This window comes from Notothenia rossii, assembly GCF_949606895.1.
Source record: "Notothenia rossii genome assembly, chromosome: 7".
Lineage (NCBI taxonomy): Eukaryota > Metazoa > Chordata > Actinopteri > Perciformes > Nototheniidae > Notothenia > Notothenia rossii.
This window is the reverse complement of record NC_136905.1, coordinates 24,292,278-24,312,643: the sequence shown is the minus strand read 5'-3', so window position 1 is coordinate 24,312,643 and position 20,366 is coordinate 24,292,278. Positions and strand designations below refer to the sequence as shown.

General features: G+C 38.6%; 1 protein-coding gene across 2 annotated transcripts in view; it reads left to right on the top strand.

The window, feature by feature from the left end:
- The first annotated feature begins 4,913 nt into the window (after window positions 1–4,913).
- LOC307046827 (lysophosphatidylcholine acyltransferase 1) overlaps window positions 4,914–20,366 on the top strand; it is a 29,004-nt gene continuing 13,551 nt past the window's right edge. Inside the window, exons 1-3 of one of the 2 annotated variants that reach the window (XM_079693472.1) lie at window positions 4,914–5,367; window positions 18,621–18,760; window positions 19,724–19,938. In XM_079693472.1, the coding sequence (XP_079549598.1) occupies window positions 5,245–5,367; window positions 18,621–18,760; window positions 19,724–19,938 (478 nt within the window). In that variant the 5' untranslated portion in view covers window positions 4,914–5,244. Of the gene's footprint in view, window positions 5,368–17,731; window positions 18,109–18,620; window positions 18,761–19,723; window positions 19,939–20,366 lie in introns of those variants that run through there. The other variant, XM_079693473.1, reaches the window with a different exon arrangement.

Below are 20,366 nucleotides of genomic sequence, written 5' to 3'. Positions count from 1 at the left end.
AGTGAAAGCACTTCAACTTCTCCCCACTTTCCTAAAGCAGCTCAATTATGGCCCCTTTAATGATAATTACTGCATGTTGACAAAACCAAAGAAATGCATTTATAATTGTAATTGGGTTTTGCAGTACACCGTATTTGTGGCTTTTGAGGTAATAGTATGGAAAACAATGATAGAGACATGTTTATACTTGTATAGGATATTGAAACTTCCTTTATTCCCTTTAAACAGTTGGAAGGCGTAGCAGTGACACCCAGCGCGAGTCACCACCTTCACTTGCACCTTTCTCTTTCCGAATGAAAACAATAGAAAGAAATGTTGTATATATTAAATGACCTGATACTTGTGTATTTCCAAAATGTCATATGGATTGATTCAACACTGGCATTACAATTTTAATCAGCGGTGTAGAACCAGGTGTTAAAACGAATGCGGCAGCCCTCGGGGCCATAAGAAATTGGACAAGGCACCAGGAAATTGTGTCTCCTCCAGAAACAAGTGTTTTGTGATTGTTTACCCCATGTCTTTAAATTGCATTTCTTCCTTTTTAATTTAAGCACCTCAGCTATGGGATTGAGGGAGGGAAAGAGAGAAGGGAGGGGGTGTAAGACGAATGGGGGAAACCTTTTCCACTATTTATTTTCCCTTTTTCTATCCCTCCATCTTCTCAGTATTAACCCTGTCTGATGTGATTCCTGTCAAATGCAAATGTCACGACCTGATATGGTCAGCCCACAGGGCACTTTGACTACACGTTCCACACCCAAATTAAAATATGAAGTTGAATGGTGGGTGTGTGTTTGTGCCTGCAAGATGTGCATCCAGCATATTTGTGTACGTTCGAGTGCCTGATCTTGACAAACTTGCAATTACAAAAGTTGTAAGCTAAAACATGATTGCTGAGAGGACAAGGAGAAATCAAGTGTGATAAATAAAGTACAGTCTCTCCAACATACAGCGCTATTTTTCACACCCCATGCTTGAGTACCTAGAGTATATGAAAATGTAGTCCAATCAATAGGTTTGTGAATGTAGGACTTTAGAAACTGCTGTGCGAGCACAATTCAGTTCATAAGCAGTATAAAGCACTGTGGTAAGGATGTGTGCCGCTTTTGGTTTTTTCTTTGTCTTGAAAAGTTTTACATCTGGAATTGCCAGATTTATGATTGTGCCAATAAGAGCCCTACAATATGTTACAAATAGAAAATAGCCAATCAAAATAGGACAGCAGGATTTTTGTCTTCGTTGGTCAGGTGCAGCTTTGCTCGAGAATAAATGAGTTTTATCATATTGCATTGCATTATAATTTGATCCTGCCTAGACAGTGTTGTGGTATTGTTTTTCATTTACATTTTTTGTCCTCATACCTTGTTCCAGTAAGACACTAACACTTGCTTGTGAAACCTCTTTCACTGTCACAAGTTCAATCACAAGTGAAATGTACATGGTTTAAAAATGAGTCAACAAAACAGGATGTTGTGGTCGAAACTTAGTTTCATTTGAAGAATCACATAGGGGTGAAAAAGAGTTCATCACCTCAATCTTTCCACCCGCTCAAAGAAAGTTAAATTGTTGCTGGTACTTGCTTTGAAAATAGTTTTCAAAATCATTTATTGAATTAGCCTTATCTACTTTCTGGTGTCTACATTCTCTCTTGGCTCTGCTTGCTAAGTTCACCTGCATTACTGAACAAAAGGGAATGTTAACATTTGCACGCTACAATTATTGTGAAGTAGAACAAAGTATATTGCTTAGCCTTAGTGTATTGTATGGTCCATGACAGGTTTGTGGGTTTGTGTGTGTGTGTGCTTTTTCTATTTTGCAGTTTTTTCATTTTGAAATATAGAACCTCTGAATGTACTGTGAGGTTTTCACCACTAGAGGGAATCATATCATCAGTTATAATGAGCTATTCAATTCAAACAATACACAATACAAAGGTGTCACATTCCAAAATATATTACATCAGGGCTCTAGGAGAGAAGAGACGAGATTATAGCTTATTTCTACTAGGAATATTTCATTTATTTTATTAAAATGGTATGGGTTTTATAGATCTGAACAATTCTCCCCTTTTCAAATACAAATGTTTTATGATTGTACTGAGACAAAAAATATCAAATGAATATACTTTGGACATACTTTTTGATCATACAATCTTAGGCTTTAAACTTGTACCATCAGTATACCATTTTAAGTTCCCCCAAAATTATGCAATTATATTATATTAATATACATCATTCATAAATAAAATATGTCATACAGTGCATCCGGAAGGTATTCATACCCCTTAACTTTTTTCACATTTTGTTATGTTACAGCCTTATTTCAAAATGGATTAAATTAATTGTGTTTCTCAATATTCCACACATAATACGTCATAATGACAAAGTGAAAACGTTTTTAAAGAATTTGTTGCATACGTGTTAAAAATAATCAAATGAAATATCACATTGACACTGAAAATTGAGCTCAAGTGCATCCCGTTTCCACTGATCATCCATGACATGTTTCTATAACTTGATTGGAGTCCACCTGTGGTAAATTAAATAGATTTGACATAACTTGGAAAGGAACACCCCTGTCTATATGAGGTCCCACAGTTGACAGTGCACATCAGAGCACAGATCAAGTCATGAGGTCCAAGGAATTGTCTGTAGACCTCAGAGACAGGATTGTATCAAGGCACAGATCTGGGGAAGGGTACAGAAAAATGTCTGCAGCATTGAACGTCCCAACGAGAACAGTGGTCTCCATTATTTGCAAATGGAAGATGTTTGAAACCACCACGGCTCTTCCTAGAGCTTGCTGCCCAAACCAAACTGACATCGGGGGAGAAGGGCCTTGGTCAGAGAGGTGACCAAGAACCTGATGGTCACTCTGACTCCAGTGTTCCTCTGTGGAGATGGGAGAACCTTCCAGAAGGACAACCATCTCTGCAGCACTCCACCGATCAGGTCTTTATGATAGAGTGGCCAGAAGGAAGCCACACCTCATTAAAAGGCACATGAAAACCCGCATGGAGCACCTAGAGGACTCTCAGACCATGAGAAAAACAAATGGTCTTGTCTGATGAAACCAAAATGGATCTCTTTGGCCTGAATGCCAAGCATCATGTCTGGAGGAAACCGAACCTGGCCAATACCATCCCTACAGTGAAGCATGGTGGTGACAGCATCATGCTGTGGGGATGTTTTTCAGCGGCAGGAACTTGGAGACTAGTCAGGATCAAGGGAAATATGAATACAGCAATATACAGAGAGATCCTTGATGAAAACCTGCTCCAGAGCGCTCTCGAACCTCAGACTGGGGCGAAGGTTCACCGTTCAACAGGACGATAAGCACACAGCTACGATAACAAAGGAGTGGTTTCAGGACAAGTCTGTGAATGTCCTTGAGTGGCCCAGCCAGAGCCCAGACTTGAACCCGATTGAACATGTCTGGAGAGATCTGAAAATGGCTGTGCACCGACGCTCCCCATCCAACCTGATGGAGCTTGAGATGATCTGTAAAGAAGAATGGGAGAAACTGCCCAAAGATAGGTGTGCCAAGCATGTAGCATGATACTCAAGAAGACTTGAGGCTGTAATTGCTGCCAATGGCGCTTCGACAACGTATTGAGTAAAGGGTATGAATTATGTCTATGTGATATGTGAGTTTTTTATTTTTTATTCATTTGCAAAAATTATTTTTAAAACTTTTTTCACTTTGTCATTATGGGGTATTGTGTCTAGAATGTTGAGAAAACAAATGAATTTAATCCATTTTGAAATATGGCTGTAACAAAATGTGGAAAAAGTGAAGGGGATGAATACTCTCCGGATGCACTGTATGGCTGTCGTGAGTCATTTCAGAGACAATGACTGCACTCAGAGCATAATACCCTCACAGTTACAAATGTGTACGCTATCTGTGTATACATCCACAATCACACACACTCTAGTCTAGCTCAAACACCAACACACATACACAATGGCAAGCATGCATGGCAGAAATAGCTCTTATGGACCACTACTTTACATTTTATGTTAAGCAGCCGTCCAATAATACACACCTACTTGTAAAGACTCCCACTCTTCTTCTGTATGAAGAGCTGGATGCCACTAATAGGTTTAACCTTTCCTTTTGTTCTTAGCAAAGCAGGTGGTACTGCCTCTTCAGCCTAAGCCACCAGAGTGCAAGACCTAATAGACAAGCAGCCACACACTGCCTATTAACTGTTTCCTTATTATTTATAGATACGGATTGACACACTGGGAATATATAGCCTTCAGGGGGAGCTAAGGCCAACCAAACAAACCACAATGGCAGCAATGATTAGTTCCTCTTTTACATTTCTTAAAAGGTAATTGAATGACAGTCTGTTAGTTTGATGTTATATTTCAGAAATAGCTGCAGGGTCGCAGTAAGCAACATGTGATGCATTGCAGCAACATCCAATATATTGTTCCAGTAATCTGCATAACAGAATCCATTGCAATAGAGAACACAATTGATATACTTTACCTTTTGAGAGTTGGTGCAAGGCTTGATATGACAGTAACCAGATGAAACACAGGATGCATTTATGTTATTTTATTTTCATCTCAGGTAACCTGTTATGTTTCCTACATAATTTTACTCTTTGTATGTCATTTTACTATTGCTGTCTTTGAGCATCTGTGACAACCTTATTTTCTGTCTATGACATTACATTTATTTTGCCTACTCCTACAGTATGGCTATTTTATTGACCAATTGTGCATACTTTAATAGTTGATTATATGTTTTCCATTCCCTCTCCAAAAGTAGAACAGTATTATAAATCGATGCTTCAATATTTAAACTACATTGGACAGTTGTGAAGGAAGCATCCAAGGCACCGTGATATAGATGCGAATGATGTGTGGCGCATGCGCTTTGAGAGAAGAGCAGAATCGTGGCTCCGTTAGCATCCAGGACTAGCAGACTGTTTGGGGAACACGGTGTGGAGGAAGGCGTCCTGCGCACTGTAGGCAGAAATATACCAGCGACTTCAAATATCCCCAGCTAATCCTTTAGCTAACCATTATCCCTCCATGCTGTCCGAGAAACGGAGATAACGATAATAACATTGCACTGCCACCTGAATTATCCACCGTGCAATAGTGATAAGGTAAACTGCGTTTTGCGTGAGGGGTCCAACGTTACGTTTTAGGCATACCCCGTTTCATGTTCGGAATGTTAAAAATAAAGCTGTAACTCCGACCAACGTGACTTCTTGCAAGAATGAGGTTACCGAGTAAGAAACGATGTGCGATAGAAGAAGATGGAAAGAAGATGGACCAAGCTCCTCCGTTCAGGAACCCTTTTGTGCACGTCTTGAAATTCTCCCCTCTGGAAAAGGCAAAGGTAAAATTATGTTTGCACGAAAATGCTTTTCTCTAGTCCTTGTATGTTAACATGTGGCTTTGGTAGTTTGTAGAGCACAGTGGAGAGGTTGTCACCATCATTTAACTTGGTTTGTCCTGATTGCATGTACTCAGCTGAGCTAGTGTTACCTAGCCAGCTAACAGTACTAACAGTAGCAACATACATGTTGCTTTCTTGCTCCTGTCTTGTTTGTTTGCTGCTTTGCTTTGATGTTGCCGAAAAGGGATGGGAGTCTTATTTTTTTCTTTTACGTTTAGCTGCAGCAGCTGCTTGCATTTCACATAAGTATGTATACACCATGAAGATCAACACAGTCTCCATCCAGGAATGTGCTAACAACCCACTGGAATGAAATACAGCATTTGAGTATGGCCGCCTGTGGAGAATGGGCCTAGCTTGTTGCTCTTTAACTGTTATCATGTACAGCTATACGAACATGCTGTGTTGTAGCTTCAACCTTTTTTATGTGCCATTTATTGTAAACACGGGGACGTTGTGTTGTTTCCATTGCATCTTTTCATGCTTTAATGGTTATCACTGTGCGTCCCACTTAACCACCAAAGAACAAGTGTGAATGTTGAGAAGGGGATACAAAAATGACAGTCATTCATGTCCCCCTCATCTATGACTTGTACATTCCCTAGTAAAAGTTCACACGTTTTGTCATTGGTTATATGATCACCATTTTGCAGCATAGAGCAGATATTCAGCCCAGTCATCGTTGTTGATAATCAGATTTTAAGCTTTCTGCAAAAGGTTATAAGGTGCAGGATACTACAAGCTTCCAGACACTGATTTCAATATTTTTAAGCTCAATTGCTATAAAAGTGTTTAATTGGAATGCAGCCTGGAGAGATATAACAACACAGCGATTAAAATAAAAAGGCTACTTTATCTAATTGAAATTGCCAACTTGAAAGTTAGAATTGTGTCTTTCGTGACCACATTGCAACAATTCCCCTTATGTACAGAATACATGAAATGTGTGTTTGTGTTGTCTATCCACAAGCCATGGTTTAGTATTGACAGGTGCAGTGCATTGAGTAATATAACCTGGTTCAATGACACATAGATTTGTACAGCAATAGAGCTACAGACCATGGCCATATGTTGTTTCCGTGGGCCTAATAAGCTCTGTCCCTGTTAATCAATATATACTAGGCATTCTTCTTATCATGTCAGACTATGTGGAACACCTACTTTAGGGAAAAGGAAACCAAAAAGTCAGATGCATTCTAAGATATTACTTGGTGCACTTGTATCACCTATAGATCTTAAATAAATCAACAAAAGTATGAATAAAAAAAAATTTGAAAGCAGCTTTTCAAATTGGCAGTTGTATTGATGTCCCTCAGTGTGTGTCTTGTATTTGTTGTAAGTACAACAACAGAAAAGCAGAGTAATTTATTGTATATCGCCAACCAAAATGCTTATCATATAGATCAGGCAAGTACATGGGGTTAATTGGGAAGTATTGGAACACATCTGTGAGGTATTTTCAATAGAAAGGTCAAGTCCAATGGGAGAGCTTGAGTTTTATGAATGGCAGTACTGGAATAGAAGGCATAACCGAGGATCGTGTTACGGGTAAGAATAGTCACCTGGGGAGGCACACACATTACTTTCCTTGTGGCTGTTTTGACAGAGACTGGAAGGAAAACGGTAGAATGTCAGGTTGATTAAAAACAAATACATAAGCAGGCTTTCATCTGTAAGACTTGTATAAGAAAATCAAGGAAGTTATAAACAGAGCAATACAGCAGAAAAGCTTTCCTGCAGTACATATGTGTGTTCCAACTTTACTTCAAAGACTCAAACACTAAGTGCAGAAGCAAAGCAGGTCATGAGCGATAATGAGTTTCCTAGTTCTTCTGATGTAAATGAGAACTTATATTTGAACACGTTGCGCTGGTCTTGCTTTCACATCCGCAGTAACATGAGGAAGAAAACATGTGAACCAAAACACTGAAAACCAGAACAAATAGTGATAGTTCTGTCTGGTTGACAAGCCAACAGTGTTAACATTCAGGTAAATGTGTTACCAATTTGTGTTTGTGAGTTGTTGTGCATGGCTGGAAGCCAATAGCGAACCAGGTTAAAGTTCAATGACGGGTATAAATAAAGCCACGCCTCCAATGGGAGTGTTCGTTGAATGAAATGTCACTGTCTCGGATGATTCGTTATTCATCCGCTTATTTGGATGCTAAACAGCAATGATCGTAAAGCTTACTCTGTTAACAGGTTATGGGCCCAGAGTAGGGCTGCACGATATTGAAAATACTGACATCGCGATTTTTTCCCCCCCCTGCGGTATATATTGCGTTTTTTTAAACTATATTTAACCGGATGAAGGTATTGTCTCCACAGATTATTTAAGTATAGTATCTAAGCGATCCGATCTCGCGACAGGGGAAGCAAACACAGACATCACAACATGTACCTTTACGGAGCTTTTACGGGAGATCGTCTCACCGTAGCTGTCAATCTGATCAAAAGACGTGTTCAATGGCATTAAAACGAGAAAAAACGCGGCTGAATCGGTTAATCCACACGGCGCGACAAAGAAACGTTAACAGTGTGCTATGCTTATAAGCAAGACAAAAAGAAACTGGACTCAAGGTGTGAAAAGGGAATTATTGTTGGATATGACAAAAAATAGTCCTGCCTACATGGTCTATTTCCCTCACAGTGGAAAAGTGCAAAAATCTAGTCTTGTGAAGTTTGTGACCAAGACCAATGCAGAAAGAGAAACACAAACAGAAACCGTCTCCGATGATGACTTTGAGGTACTGAACAAATCTTGAAAAATCAAGTGCGATACTAACGTTAGTCCAGTATCTATACCTGTGGTAACAGAGACTTCGAGCGATAGAATTACTAACAAAGCACTTATATACTAATAAAGGGCTGGCTTATCTAAAGCCAGTTGAGTAGCACTTGAAATGTTGGGCTCTATGAAACCTGATGTACTTATATGATTCTGTTTTCTTCAAGGTTGTATCTTCCTGGTCGAATGCACTTATTGTAAGTCGCTTTGGATAAAAGCGTCAGCTAAATGCAATGTAATGTAATTTAACAAGACAACAACAGTGAGCTTAGGCGTTATCCTTCAAGAGTGAGGAAGAAGCCAGCTTACTTATGTGACAGTGTATGTGGTAAGGAAAGTGAGGATCAGCTACTGACAAATATTTACTATTGTTACAGATTAATGTGCAATATCCCTTTTAACATTTAGGGAAGCTGTAACTTCATCAAAACAATGGGTTATTGCAATGGATGAGGAAATGCAATCACTAAAAGAAAATGACACATTTATCCTGACCAACTTACCTCAAAGTGAGAAAGCAGTGGGGGTAAATGGGTGTATGATATCAAAACCAATGTTGATGGGTCCGAAAGATACAAGGCACGATATGTAGACAAGGGATAGTCAGAAGAGGGGTGAAAACTATGATGAGACATTTTCATCTACCGCTAACCTCACCAGTATCAGAGTGTTAATACAAAAATCAGCACAGGAAAATCTGATTTGACACCGAATGGATGTTAAAATTTCTTCCCTACATGCACCAATAGACTGTGAGATATACATGGAACAGCCAGAAGGTTTTGAGGTAAAATCCAGTAAAGGTGAAAAATTGGTGTACAAGCTAGAAAAGTAACTATATGGGCTTGCAGTCAGGCAGAAATTGGAACAACATGCTGCATGAGTATCTGAGTGAAAATGAATTCCTACAGAACCCTGCTGACCATTGTGTTTACACAAAAGAAACTGAAAACTGGAAAGTGATAATGATAATATGGGTTGATGACATAACCATTGCAGCTAGTGATAACAATGCATTGAAAGTTGTTAAAGAGATGCTCATAGCTAAATTCAGGATGAAAGACTTGGGGAAACTAAAACATTTCCTTGGCAAACTGTGTGTAAAGATGTCACAGAAGAAATATGTGAACAAAATACTTGAAAGGTTTAACATGAAGGATTGTAAACCAAGAGTGACACCTTGTGAGCAAAAACTGAACTACTTAGATGATGCTATACCGATGAAGGATGTTAGAATGTACAGAGAGGCAGTAGGTAGCCTGATCTACCTGGCTATGTGCACAAGACCTGATTTGAGTTTTGTTGTCAGTAAACTGTCCCAGTATTTTTCCGAGCCGACAGAAGAGCAATGGACTACTGTAAAACATGTACTGAGATATTTGAAAGGTACAATCGACAGGGAACTGTGTTACCGGAAATGTAAGAGTGAAAAACTGGGTTTACAAGCATACAAGATTGGGCTGCTGATCTAACCGACAGAGTAGTATGTCAGGTTATTGTGTTAGCCTTAATGAGAGCGGGCCAGTGGTTTCCTGGAAAACCAAAAAGCAGCCAACTGTTGCTTTATCAACTTGTGAAGCCGAGTATATGGCTTTAGCAGCTACTATGCAGGAGTGTATGTACTTAATACAACTACTAGAAGGCATTGACAAATGTGAATATACACTACCTAAGATTTAAAAAGACAACCAGGCAGTGTTTCCGCCAGACCAGGGCTGAGAGGGCGTCCACCCCATATATATATATATATATATATATATATATTCATATTAGGGCTGCTCAATTAATCGTATTTTAATTACAATTATGGCTTGCAACGATTATGAAAACAACGTAATCAAAATATATAACGATTACTTTTTAATTATGATTATTAATTTGTTTTTCTTTTTTTTAGATTTTTTTTTTTTTATTGGTTTTTCAGTTGAGTTATACTTAAAGTTCAGGGTAATCAACTGTTCAAAACAATTTTTTTGCTCCAATAAATTGATTATTGACTCAAATAATCGAGATTATGATTTTTGCCATAATCGAGCAGCCCTAGTTTCTAGCAAAAAATCTCATGTCATCTCTCAAAAAAGAGATGACATGAGCAGCCCTACCAGCATTTGCCATGGTGGCCAAAACATTTTTATTTGGTCTTAAATTGTAGTTCAACATTTATTTCCTGTTACTTCTGGACCATGACGGTGGGCCAGCCTTTAATGTTTTTTACTGGAATATGTTGAATATGTTTTACCAACAATTTTGGCTGTTAAGGAGTTTTCAGGTTGTTACAGTGCACTGCAACATGTTTGTTGATCTTGTTTATTGGTATTTATTATTTTGATATTATTTATTTAAATGTAGATATGAATGTATAATTTATTTTATTTTATTTTGTATTGGTTTTTCAGTTGATTACCCTGAACGTATAATTCAACAGTTAAAAAGTTCAAATTATTATTTGTTTTAAAGTACAATAAATGGATGTTTTCAAAGTCAATGAATAATCACATTTAACACTAGAACCGACAATCGGGTCAATTTGACCCAGAGCTGTTTTTTATTGTATGTAACTTTTTTTCAATAAAATATTAAAGTCTCCCAGTCCGTGACTTTTCCTGAAAGTGTGTTATGTAGCACCCTATGTTGTTACAAATTGTCAATATGAAGTCAGATTGAAGAAATCGCCCAAAAAATTGCCATTTATACCTATTTCCGCCCAGCGGGTCATATTGACCCCACCCCTTTGCGCTATTGATTTTGCTATAGCAACACCTTTTGTCTACTGCGGTTCCTTATAGATTGAGAGATAGAGATAGATAGATATATTGATAGCGACAGTCTATAGTGAAGGAGCGCGCTCCCGCTCACGGGAGACTGCTTGCGCTGCGCTCCGCAGCAAACAGCTGTTTGCTTTTCACCCAACAAAGACAACCGCCTCACGAAATGCTACGTTGTAGCGTTAACCTGTTAGGCCCCAAGTCTGTTTTTCAGGTTTCAGGCTCGAAAATGACATTCCCAGAACAGATGACCATATCTTCCCTTCTAAAAGGGTTAAATTAATAATATTTTTTCTCAAAGTAATGATAAACCTGTCAGTTGGATGTAGAAAAGTCAGAATCAATATAGATGTTTTTTATTTTAAAAAAAATTCAGATTGAACATGGTAAAAAAACTGTAAATTATAGTATCCGTCCAAAAAATATGTTGTACTTATAGTGAAAACTAACCTTGGATGATGGGTTAGTAGACTAAAAGCTTTAGGAATCCAAAGTACAACATATAATAAGTACCCTGCATCAAGATTGATGCAAAACAAGTGATATTTTACCTTTTTAGACAGATTTAGCAAAAAAAAAACTCTTCTGGGGCCATTAGAGTGGATTTTCCATATCTCTGGCCCCCCTTGTTCGATTTTGACATGTGACATCTCTTACTGAACGTTAGAGCCAATAGAATCCAAGGGAAATCGTCCCGCACACACTCATGTTAAAAAGAAAAGGTGGCGTCTCTACGTATGCTAGCTTGCAGCAGAGGGGAGAAATATCCCTGCTCTGATATAAAGCAGCTGAAAAGCTGTTTTTAGTGCTTATGGATTATCAGAACATTTCCAAGGGGACGCAGCCACATTGGCACTTGTCTGGAAATACCGAAGACCAGAAACGGTTTTGAAAACTTTTGTCACGTAGTGATCGTCTTCTCAATAGAACATCTTTGATAATGTCTTCTGGCCAATCAGAATCAAGATAACGGCGTGGTGTTGTTGCAGGAAGTCCCGACAGAGAATACTTTTGCTGTAGTACAGGGGTGCACATAACTGGTACGCAGGTTATGTGCGTAATCTGAAATGCGTACCGTCACTTGTGTCACAAAGCGCATTTGCGTACCGACGTACTTGTGAAGCTTTTCCAGAAGGCGGTTAGATCACCGGACGACAGAGTCGTTCTCCGTGTGCACAGACAGGGCTTCTGTTAACGTCGGTCTACAACGGAATTGTGCCAACCGGCTGCAGAGGGAGACTCCCCCCCCCTTCACTGGAGAACTGCGCTAAAACAGCTGATCACAAAATTTTTAAGCAGTGTTTAATCTGATTTAAAAATTGTAATCGTTTGACAGCCCTAATAAATATATATATATATACACGTATACATATTCTCGATTATGGCAAAAATCATAATCTCCATTATTTGGGTCAATAATTGTAATTGCGATTATTAACACTAGAACCTCCAGAGATTTTTTTAGACCTAAAACCGTCAACAGGGTCAAATTGACCCGGTATTAGAATGCATTGATTTTCAAGGTAAAAGTATTGCTTTAAAAAGAAAAATGGTCCTGTGGTATTGGTATTTTGACAGGCAATTTTGTTAAATTGTTTAGTTTATTAACCTGTTAAGCCCCAAGGTCCCCGCCGGCGTTTTTTTTTTTTTTCACGACACTGTGTCTCTTAATATTTAGGAACCTATTAATGTGTTATACCAGATTAACGGGAATAATCTCAGCTAATTGACGATACAAACCAAAACACAAGTCTCATAAGAAGCATCTAAATGGCCCCTGAGCGAAAAATGCTAACCTATTACTGCGCCGATAATCACTCCTAGCTACCTTATTACTTATCCTAGGTGCACATCCAACACATCGTTTATGATTGCAAGGAGACACAGAATCTAACGGTGCCCACCTCAACACTGAAAGATACAAACTCGCGACGTTATCAACAAAAACGTACATCAAAACAAGTGGCGCTAGGTAGCCCAAAACGCTAACATGGCTTACCTTCGTCTTTGTCTGGTCTAAACTGGTCTTCAATGGCATTACAACGATAAAAACGATGCTGTAGTTAATCCATAGGTTACATTTTTTTTTTTTTTAAACAAAGCAGTTTGGCCAAGTTACTTACACACTATACTTGAATAACAAACACACTTCCTTGCTAACCTGTTACTTTTAGTTATTTTTGTGATAGTAGCTTGCTCTCCAGTTGACCCAAATCTTGGAGCAACTGTTCAAACGTGTAGATTCTAGGGATGTGCATATCCATCACTGAGGCCGATGCGATGCGCATCTCGATACGTTACCACGATACGATACATTAACGATACCTTTGAAACACCAGGCGATGCGATACGATACGATTCACCCCTGTTGCGATACAGTTCGATACGATTTGATTCAACATTATGCGATTCGGGGCGATACGATGCGATTCAACACGATGCAAAAATAATGATACTTCAATATGGTACGACAGAGGATTTTTGTTTTATTCCTTATATGCAGCAAATCATACATTAACAAAAAAGTGCTTTACATATTTGATACTGCACATCCCATCATGCCGTTTATTTTTTTACCTTTAAAAGCTCTCCAGAGTACAATTGTATAACACCTCACAGTTAAACAATGTAAGGATGCATTGCTCATGACTAACAATGTGCAAATAACAGCTACCATAGAGCAATGCCCATACAGCTGCCAGCCTGATGTGCTTAACACTCAGAGGCTAACTCACCAGTGAGCAGAAAGCAGTGGTTTCTATCTGAACAATAAAGAATACAAATAACCTTTCACAAACAGGTATTTCATAACTGCTTACAGTAAGGAAGACATTTAAATTATTATTGGCCGTCACAGGCTGCTGTAAGCTAAACACCTCTCTCTCTGACAGAACACCTCACTGAGTGATTTAACTCATATGTCTAACTTTCAGGTTTCTCTTTTCAGCTGCAGACCCCACGTCGCCTCTTTATGTGCGTCGCTAAGTTCCTCAAACTACTTGTGTACTTTAAAGCGGCTCGGCATCGTTAACAATTTGCGAGTGATTTTTCAAGTTGACCGTCTGTAGTAAATAGTGCCGCGCACATATACCATCAGGACGTTACTGATGGGGTGCGGCTGCGGAGTGATACTGTGTGTATGCAAGTCCGCATCTAGGACGGATCTATGTATCATGGCTGTAGACCTGTTAAGTAATAAAGATACCTCATACAAAGGTCTACGGATACCTTATTACTCTCCATGACCTGCGGTCAACTATATAGCATAAATGACTATTACACCGTCTTTCTTGAACAATCCCAAGTGTTGCCAAACGTTTGATTTGTAGGTATTTTTCGCTGCGCTGTGTTTCTCTTTCTCCTCAACTTCCGTGTGTGTTGATAACTGAGACTCTCGTTCTCCGTAGTGGCGAAGCAAATATCAAAGATCGTCTCTGCTGAACGTTGACAAGATAAGGGGATTTTATATGAATGAATCGGTTTTTTACCGATGCAAAGACGCTACGCAATCGATGCATCGCGAGTTCAACCCAAACTGTAGCCGATGTGCACTCTTTCAACCGGTGCACTCGCATCTTGAACGTTTATGCCGGTGCACCGATGCGAATCGGTGAATCTTAACATCTCTAGTAGATTCCCATTAGTAGGCTATACTGTAATTCATGGGCATGACCTTTCAATCCATATAAAGATGTGCTTGCAGTTTTGCACCTTAATGAGCTAATTAATTGATCTACCGAGTTAACAGGCATAGACATAATGTGAGAACACATTTCTGTGTTTTTGTTATTGTTTTTAGTTGTATCAGCAAAAATTGTAGTCCTAATCTAGCCTTGTAGCCTAAACGTTGGTAACGTGTCAGAGGGCAAGATGATAGTGTTAAAGTTGATTTAATTCCCAGTTTAAGTTAGATGGGCCTAATTGACATTCCTTGTGTGAATGTATTGAATAATGATCCCATAAAGAACTAAATCTGTTTTGATCCTGCCAATGCAGCACTGAGTCAATAGCTTATTCCCACACTATTTAAAGCATTACCCGGTTGAATAAAGATTCTTATAGACTAGGTTAAGGAAATTAGGAAATTGTAAGTTGCAACACACATTCCAAACTTAGCTCTTTACCAAACTGAAACACATTGGTATCAATAATTTTTAAGTTGCCAAAAAGGACGGAACACGGAAGAAATATTTTCAATTGTTTAATGGAAATCGATAATTTCTACAGTACAAAGGTAGGTTCATATTGTACGGAAATCAAATGTCTAGCAGGCGATAAAAGCGCACATGTAATGTCAAGGACTCCACATAGCTCTGTTCTTGAGGTAAACCTAAGCCTCTGTTCAGAGGACTTTTTGTACTCCAAAAACATCACCAATGACAGAAGCCAGTGGCATGGAAGCGAAGTGCTGTAGCTACTGTGGGACAGTAGGGAGAGGCAGCTGAGCTGTGTCGACTGTTGAGTGCTCCAAATCCAGTGCCAGTTTGTTGGACAAATAAACTGATTGCCAGTTAAATATATAATCTCACAGCAGCTGCTCATCAGTCAGTGTGTCCATCAAGTTGTTCCTGCCCCAAATATTTTTGGAAAAACTTTTTTCTCTTCGACTGAGCCATAATACACTTATTGGGGTTTATAAATTGTTGATGAAGATACATTTGCAACACCTAACCAATTTCAAGGAATTACCTAAATAAAAACACATCACAATGAGGAAATCTAGTATTCAACTAATTACCCTAAGGACATGACTTGAGGTGAATTTGCGCAAACCATTTTCTTCTAAGGGAACTTACTTTTTAAGGGAACTCTTAAATTACGAGGTCTTATGCCACCTGCTACAGCATGCCTGTGCATTGTCATTTGTGGCCAACTTATGTGTTCCCCATAAGAGTAGTCATACAGTCATATGCAGTTAGAGAAATTGGGGAATGTTTTCTGCATTGTTCTTTCTCAGTGATAGACTTTTTACAAAGTTTCTCACATGTTTATTGTGTTAATATATAACTGTTACCACACAGAACAACCTTACTAATGTTTTAAATACTAAAGAAAGTGCTGCAGCTTCTCACTAAACTTAAAAACCCTCCAATGAGGAAATTGTTTAGTCTTGTAAAACTAGAAACTCATTGGCATTTCCTTACTACCAATTAAAAGTTACAATTAAAGCTTTCTGCAACAGCTTCCTACTGTTGATTTAGATAAGAAAAAACAATGAAATCTGATGGAAAGCATGGTTGTTTGTCATTGGAAAAACATTCCCTTTTTAGTTTGATGATGCACTCAGAATAAAGATTACAACACCCACAGTATGGATTTGGATGGGGGTGCATAAACACATGCTTGCTTTCACAAACACACAGGGTCTACTCTTTTTTGAATAATAATGAATACAAATGCAGATGGGTTTCAACCTTGCAGGGCCTTCTTCATCCGTGCAGAAATAATAAAAACAGACTGGTAACATCTGGTTCACTTTTTTGCATTTGCTGGTTTGTAAGTCATATCTGCTAATGGCTTTTTTGTGTTTTTCCTTTTTTATACTATTATATTTTTATACCAAAAAGCCTTAGTTAAATGTGTACATTTTGAATTTAGTTAGAATGTGTTTTTTTTGGCAATTAAAATACAATTCCCAAGTTGCATGAGAACAGTTGAATGTTTATTTGCTTTCACAATCGCTTTTAAGATGCTCTTTAGTACAATGCCTGCATTGTAAAAAACCTCTCTGGTTTTATAGCATTGCCTTCATTTTAATTATTTTTGACATTCATGCATTCTCATGCTTTAGGTCTCAATAAATATTTAAACAAATGCATTATACAGTGGCTCTCAAACATTTAAGGCAAGGCCAATTTTATTATAGGAAAAAAATACTTGTTTGTCAGTTGTGCAAAAGTGTGTAAGGCAAGTTTATTTATACAGCACCTTTCAGCACACTGCAACCCAAAGTGCTTTACAAAATGAAATAAAAGACATTTAAGAACAAATACAGTGGAAGCACATTATAAAAAAGCATTTCAAAACGGGCATTTAAAAAGCAAAGATAATAACATCTACACAACAGGTATACAATACATGGATAAAAAGACATACTGCAATTTGAGTGCAGTACTTCATTTGTATAAAAAAAGTCATAAGTGTGGTTGACCTGTATAATTGCATAAGAGGATCTTAAGAGGATCTTGGGAAAGTAACAGTCTGGAGGACTATGAACAAGTAAACTAAGGTGTTGTGTCACTGCGGGAGGATCAGTGTGTAATGTCATTTTGCGACTCTCCCAAAACCCAAGAAAGTAGCTAATACCATCATGATCTATACATGGTTGTTTCCCGTTCCAACAGCGGTGTGTGTTTTTAGGAAAGAATAAATGTGTTACATGAAGATCAACTACTGTCAAAAATGTGTTTGTTGCCTATTGTCAGTAGTTCAACAAGCCAGCTTTAGATTGTCTGCCAGCATGGTCAATCTAAATAAGTCAAACACTCTCCCTGGATCAGATAGTGCAGATAGGCTTCATGCCCTTCAGTAGCGCTTTTTATCAAGACAAATATTGACAGAAGATAAGTGCCGCTATCATGAAGTCATAAAAAGCTGTAAAAACAGTCACCATTCGAACCAAACTGAACAAGCTTTTACATAGCTTTGAATACATGAAGAGGCTTTCTTCCGAGTAGCATTTACATGATTAGGATTTATAAATAAAAGGTTTAAGTGGTGCACGATAATTATCGGCCCGATATTAGGAATTATGACGTCATCCCGATAAACCCGATAAAAGTATTAATAGCCCCGATAATATACAATATATTTTTTGGGGGGAAAAAAAGAAGAAAAAATACTGCGGTGTGGGTAGATTGGGATTAGGGGCGCTTGTTTTTCACTCGGCTCCTCCCGTTTTGCCAGTACTCTGGTATTAGTGGTTTAGGAAGAGGGGAGTTTTTCACAAATCCAGCACTCCCTAACTCATGCCTGGCTGTGACGTAGCGGCCGTGAAGCCAGGACAGTAAACAAACATGTCGTCGGTAGTATGGGACTATTTCAAAGTTTCAGAGTTAGATAGTTCGCTTGCTATTTGTTTTAACAAATGCAATGCAGAAGTTCCACGAGGAGGGAAAAAGGCAACGGGTACATTTAATATATATATATATTATATTATTATTGGTATCGGTCTTGAGAAGCAGGAAGTTATCGGTATCGGTTTCAAAAAAACAATATCGTGCATTGAGTTTAGGGCAGACAAACCTAGCTATTTAAATGGTCCAACACAGGCCATGCTGCAGGCCTGCTGCCGTCTGTACTGCAGAGGGCATGCACATACAGGAAAAAGCTGCAGAAGCCAACACCGCCAGAAGTGCTAATAATTTGTTGTGCTTTGCATAAGACAAAGCAATCATTGTTTTCTGATGAGCTTTTTTCATTTATTCAGAAGATGCAATACAGTCAGCTATGTTCTTGCATTTTGCCTGCGATCAAAAAAGAGATGTCAAGTTTTAGGGGTACCTTCATAGTAATTTTTGGCTTAATACTGCATAGATTAAATTGATCCAAGATGACATTACATTACATGAAGAAAGATCTACTTTGAGGTGTGTTTTGTTTAACCCTTTCCCTTTTCTCTTTTCCTCAATCTCTCCCAGATTGCATTAATGACAGTCACACTGTTCCCCATCCGTCTACTCATAGCTGCATTCATGATGCTGCTGGCTTGGCCTTTTGCCTTCCTGGCCTCATTAGGGCGCTCGGAGACCACTGTCGAACCCCAGTGCCTCTGGAGGAGGTGGGTGCTTTGTCTTGTATTTGTCTTAAAACAAGTTGTATCGCAGTAACTGTAGAATGCTATTAGCATTAAATGGCATTAAATGGCTCCCAAATTGTACTTTTTCTGAATCCAAACATTAAGACTATATCATAGGATTTCCTTTGTTTTGTGAAATGGGCCAACTATTGAAACATTTTCAGAAATGTATTCTAACAGTCTGTGACTACTAGTCTTCCAAACCTGTGTTTATACAAATGCAGCTATAAAAAGGAAGCCGAAATGTCTGGCATGTCGCTATTTAGAGTTTCATGTTAAAAAGAAAAATTCCCCAAAAACCATGTTACCTTTCAGTTTATTTTAAGTAATTATTGAGCTTTAATAGTTTAGATGTTTGACCCTTTGTCTCAGTCTTGTGCTCCATACTGTCACAGCTGATACAGGTCTCCACTTCGTGAAGAAAATAGCACCAGAAAGGTTAATGAACATGCGGTTATGTCATGTCATATAGATGACGCCTGTACTTTTTTGGTGTGGGTGGGTTGGTGAAAGTTGTCTTGAGAAAATAAATAGATTTTTTTTAGATTCAATCAAGTCTTAAAAGACACAGGTGGTTAGAAACTCAGTAATATTAAAGAGTAAGAAAAGTTAGAGGTATACATGTACAAAATGCCATGTTGGGCTTGAACATGCAAACTGCTCTTTAACAACACGAAATAAGCTTTTCTTTTGCAGTTTGCACATTTTTAGGTTCTCTAAAAGTTCCTCTTGGTGTGTAAACGGTGTTATTTCTGTATTGATTATCATTAAATTCTGTTGTTTTTACATTTGGTGCTATTCACTGATCCTATTTATTCAACATTTAATTTCTATCAAGCCATACTCTTCTATTTCAACTTTTAAATGTCTTTGGATACCTATCATACGGTCTCGGTCTGCAGTTTAATTGAAAGATGCCTCACACATGCATGATTTTGTTTTCAGGGTGGTGGACATCATTCTGAAGATCATCATGCGGGTCATGTGGTTTGTGGGGGGGTTCCATTGGATGACGGTGAAAGGGCGAAGGGCGTTGCCTGCAGAAGCGCCCATCCTCACCCTGGCCCCCCACTCATCCTACTTTGATGCCATCCCAGTCACCATGACAATGGCCTCCATCGTCATGAAGGCTGAGAGCAAGGACATACCTCTCTGGGGCAGTAAGTACCAAACGCATACCAGGATATATTAGTCTCATAGATCTATCTGCCCTGTGCCCTGTGTTGTGATGTTCTACTTGGTAAAAGGCAGGTCTCAACAGTTTCTGGGATCTTGCTTTAAACGAAGGGATTGCCCAATCTACTTTGCCAAATGTCTTTATAAGGGTTGAAGTCAAGAACAGCTTGGTTATATGCAAAGCAGTGGTTGTAAAGGAAATATGTTAACACAAGAATACACACGCCTTGCTGTATTTTAGAAGCAGACATTTCCAAAAATATGAACATTACCTCTCAGCTCTGACTCGGCAAGTGAATACTTCACCAGCTCTGAGTCAGTTCCAAAGTCATAATGACACACTTAAACTCATGAAACCACTCATGACAGGAGGAAACGGAAATTAAATATTCTTATCTTGGTTAATTAATCA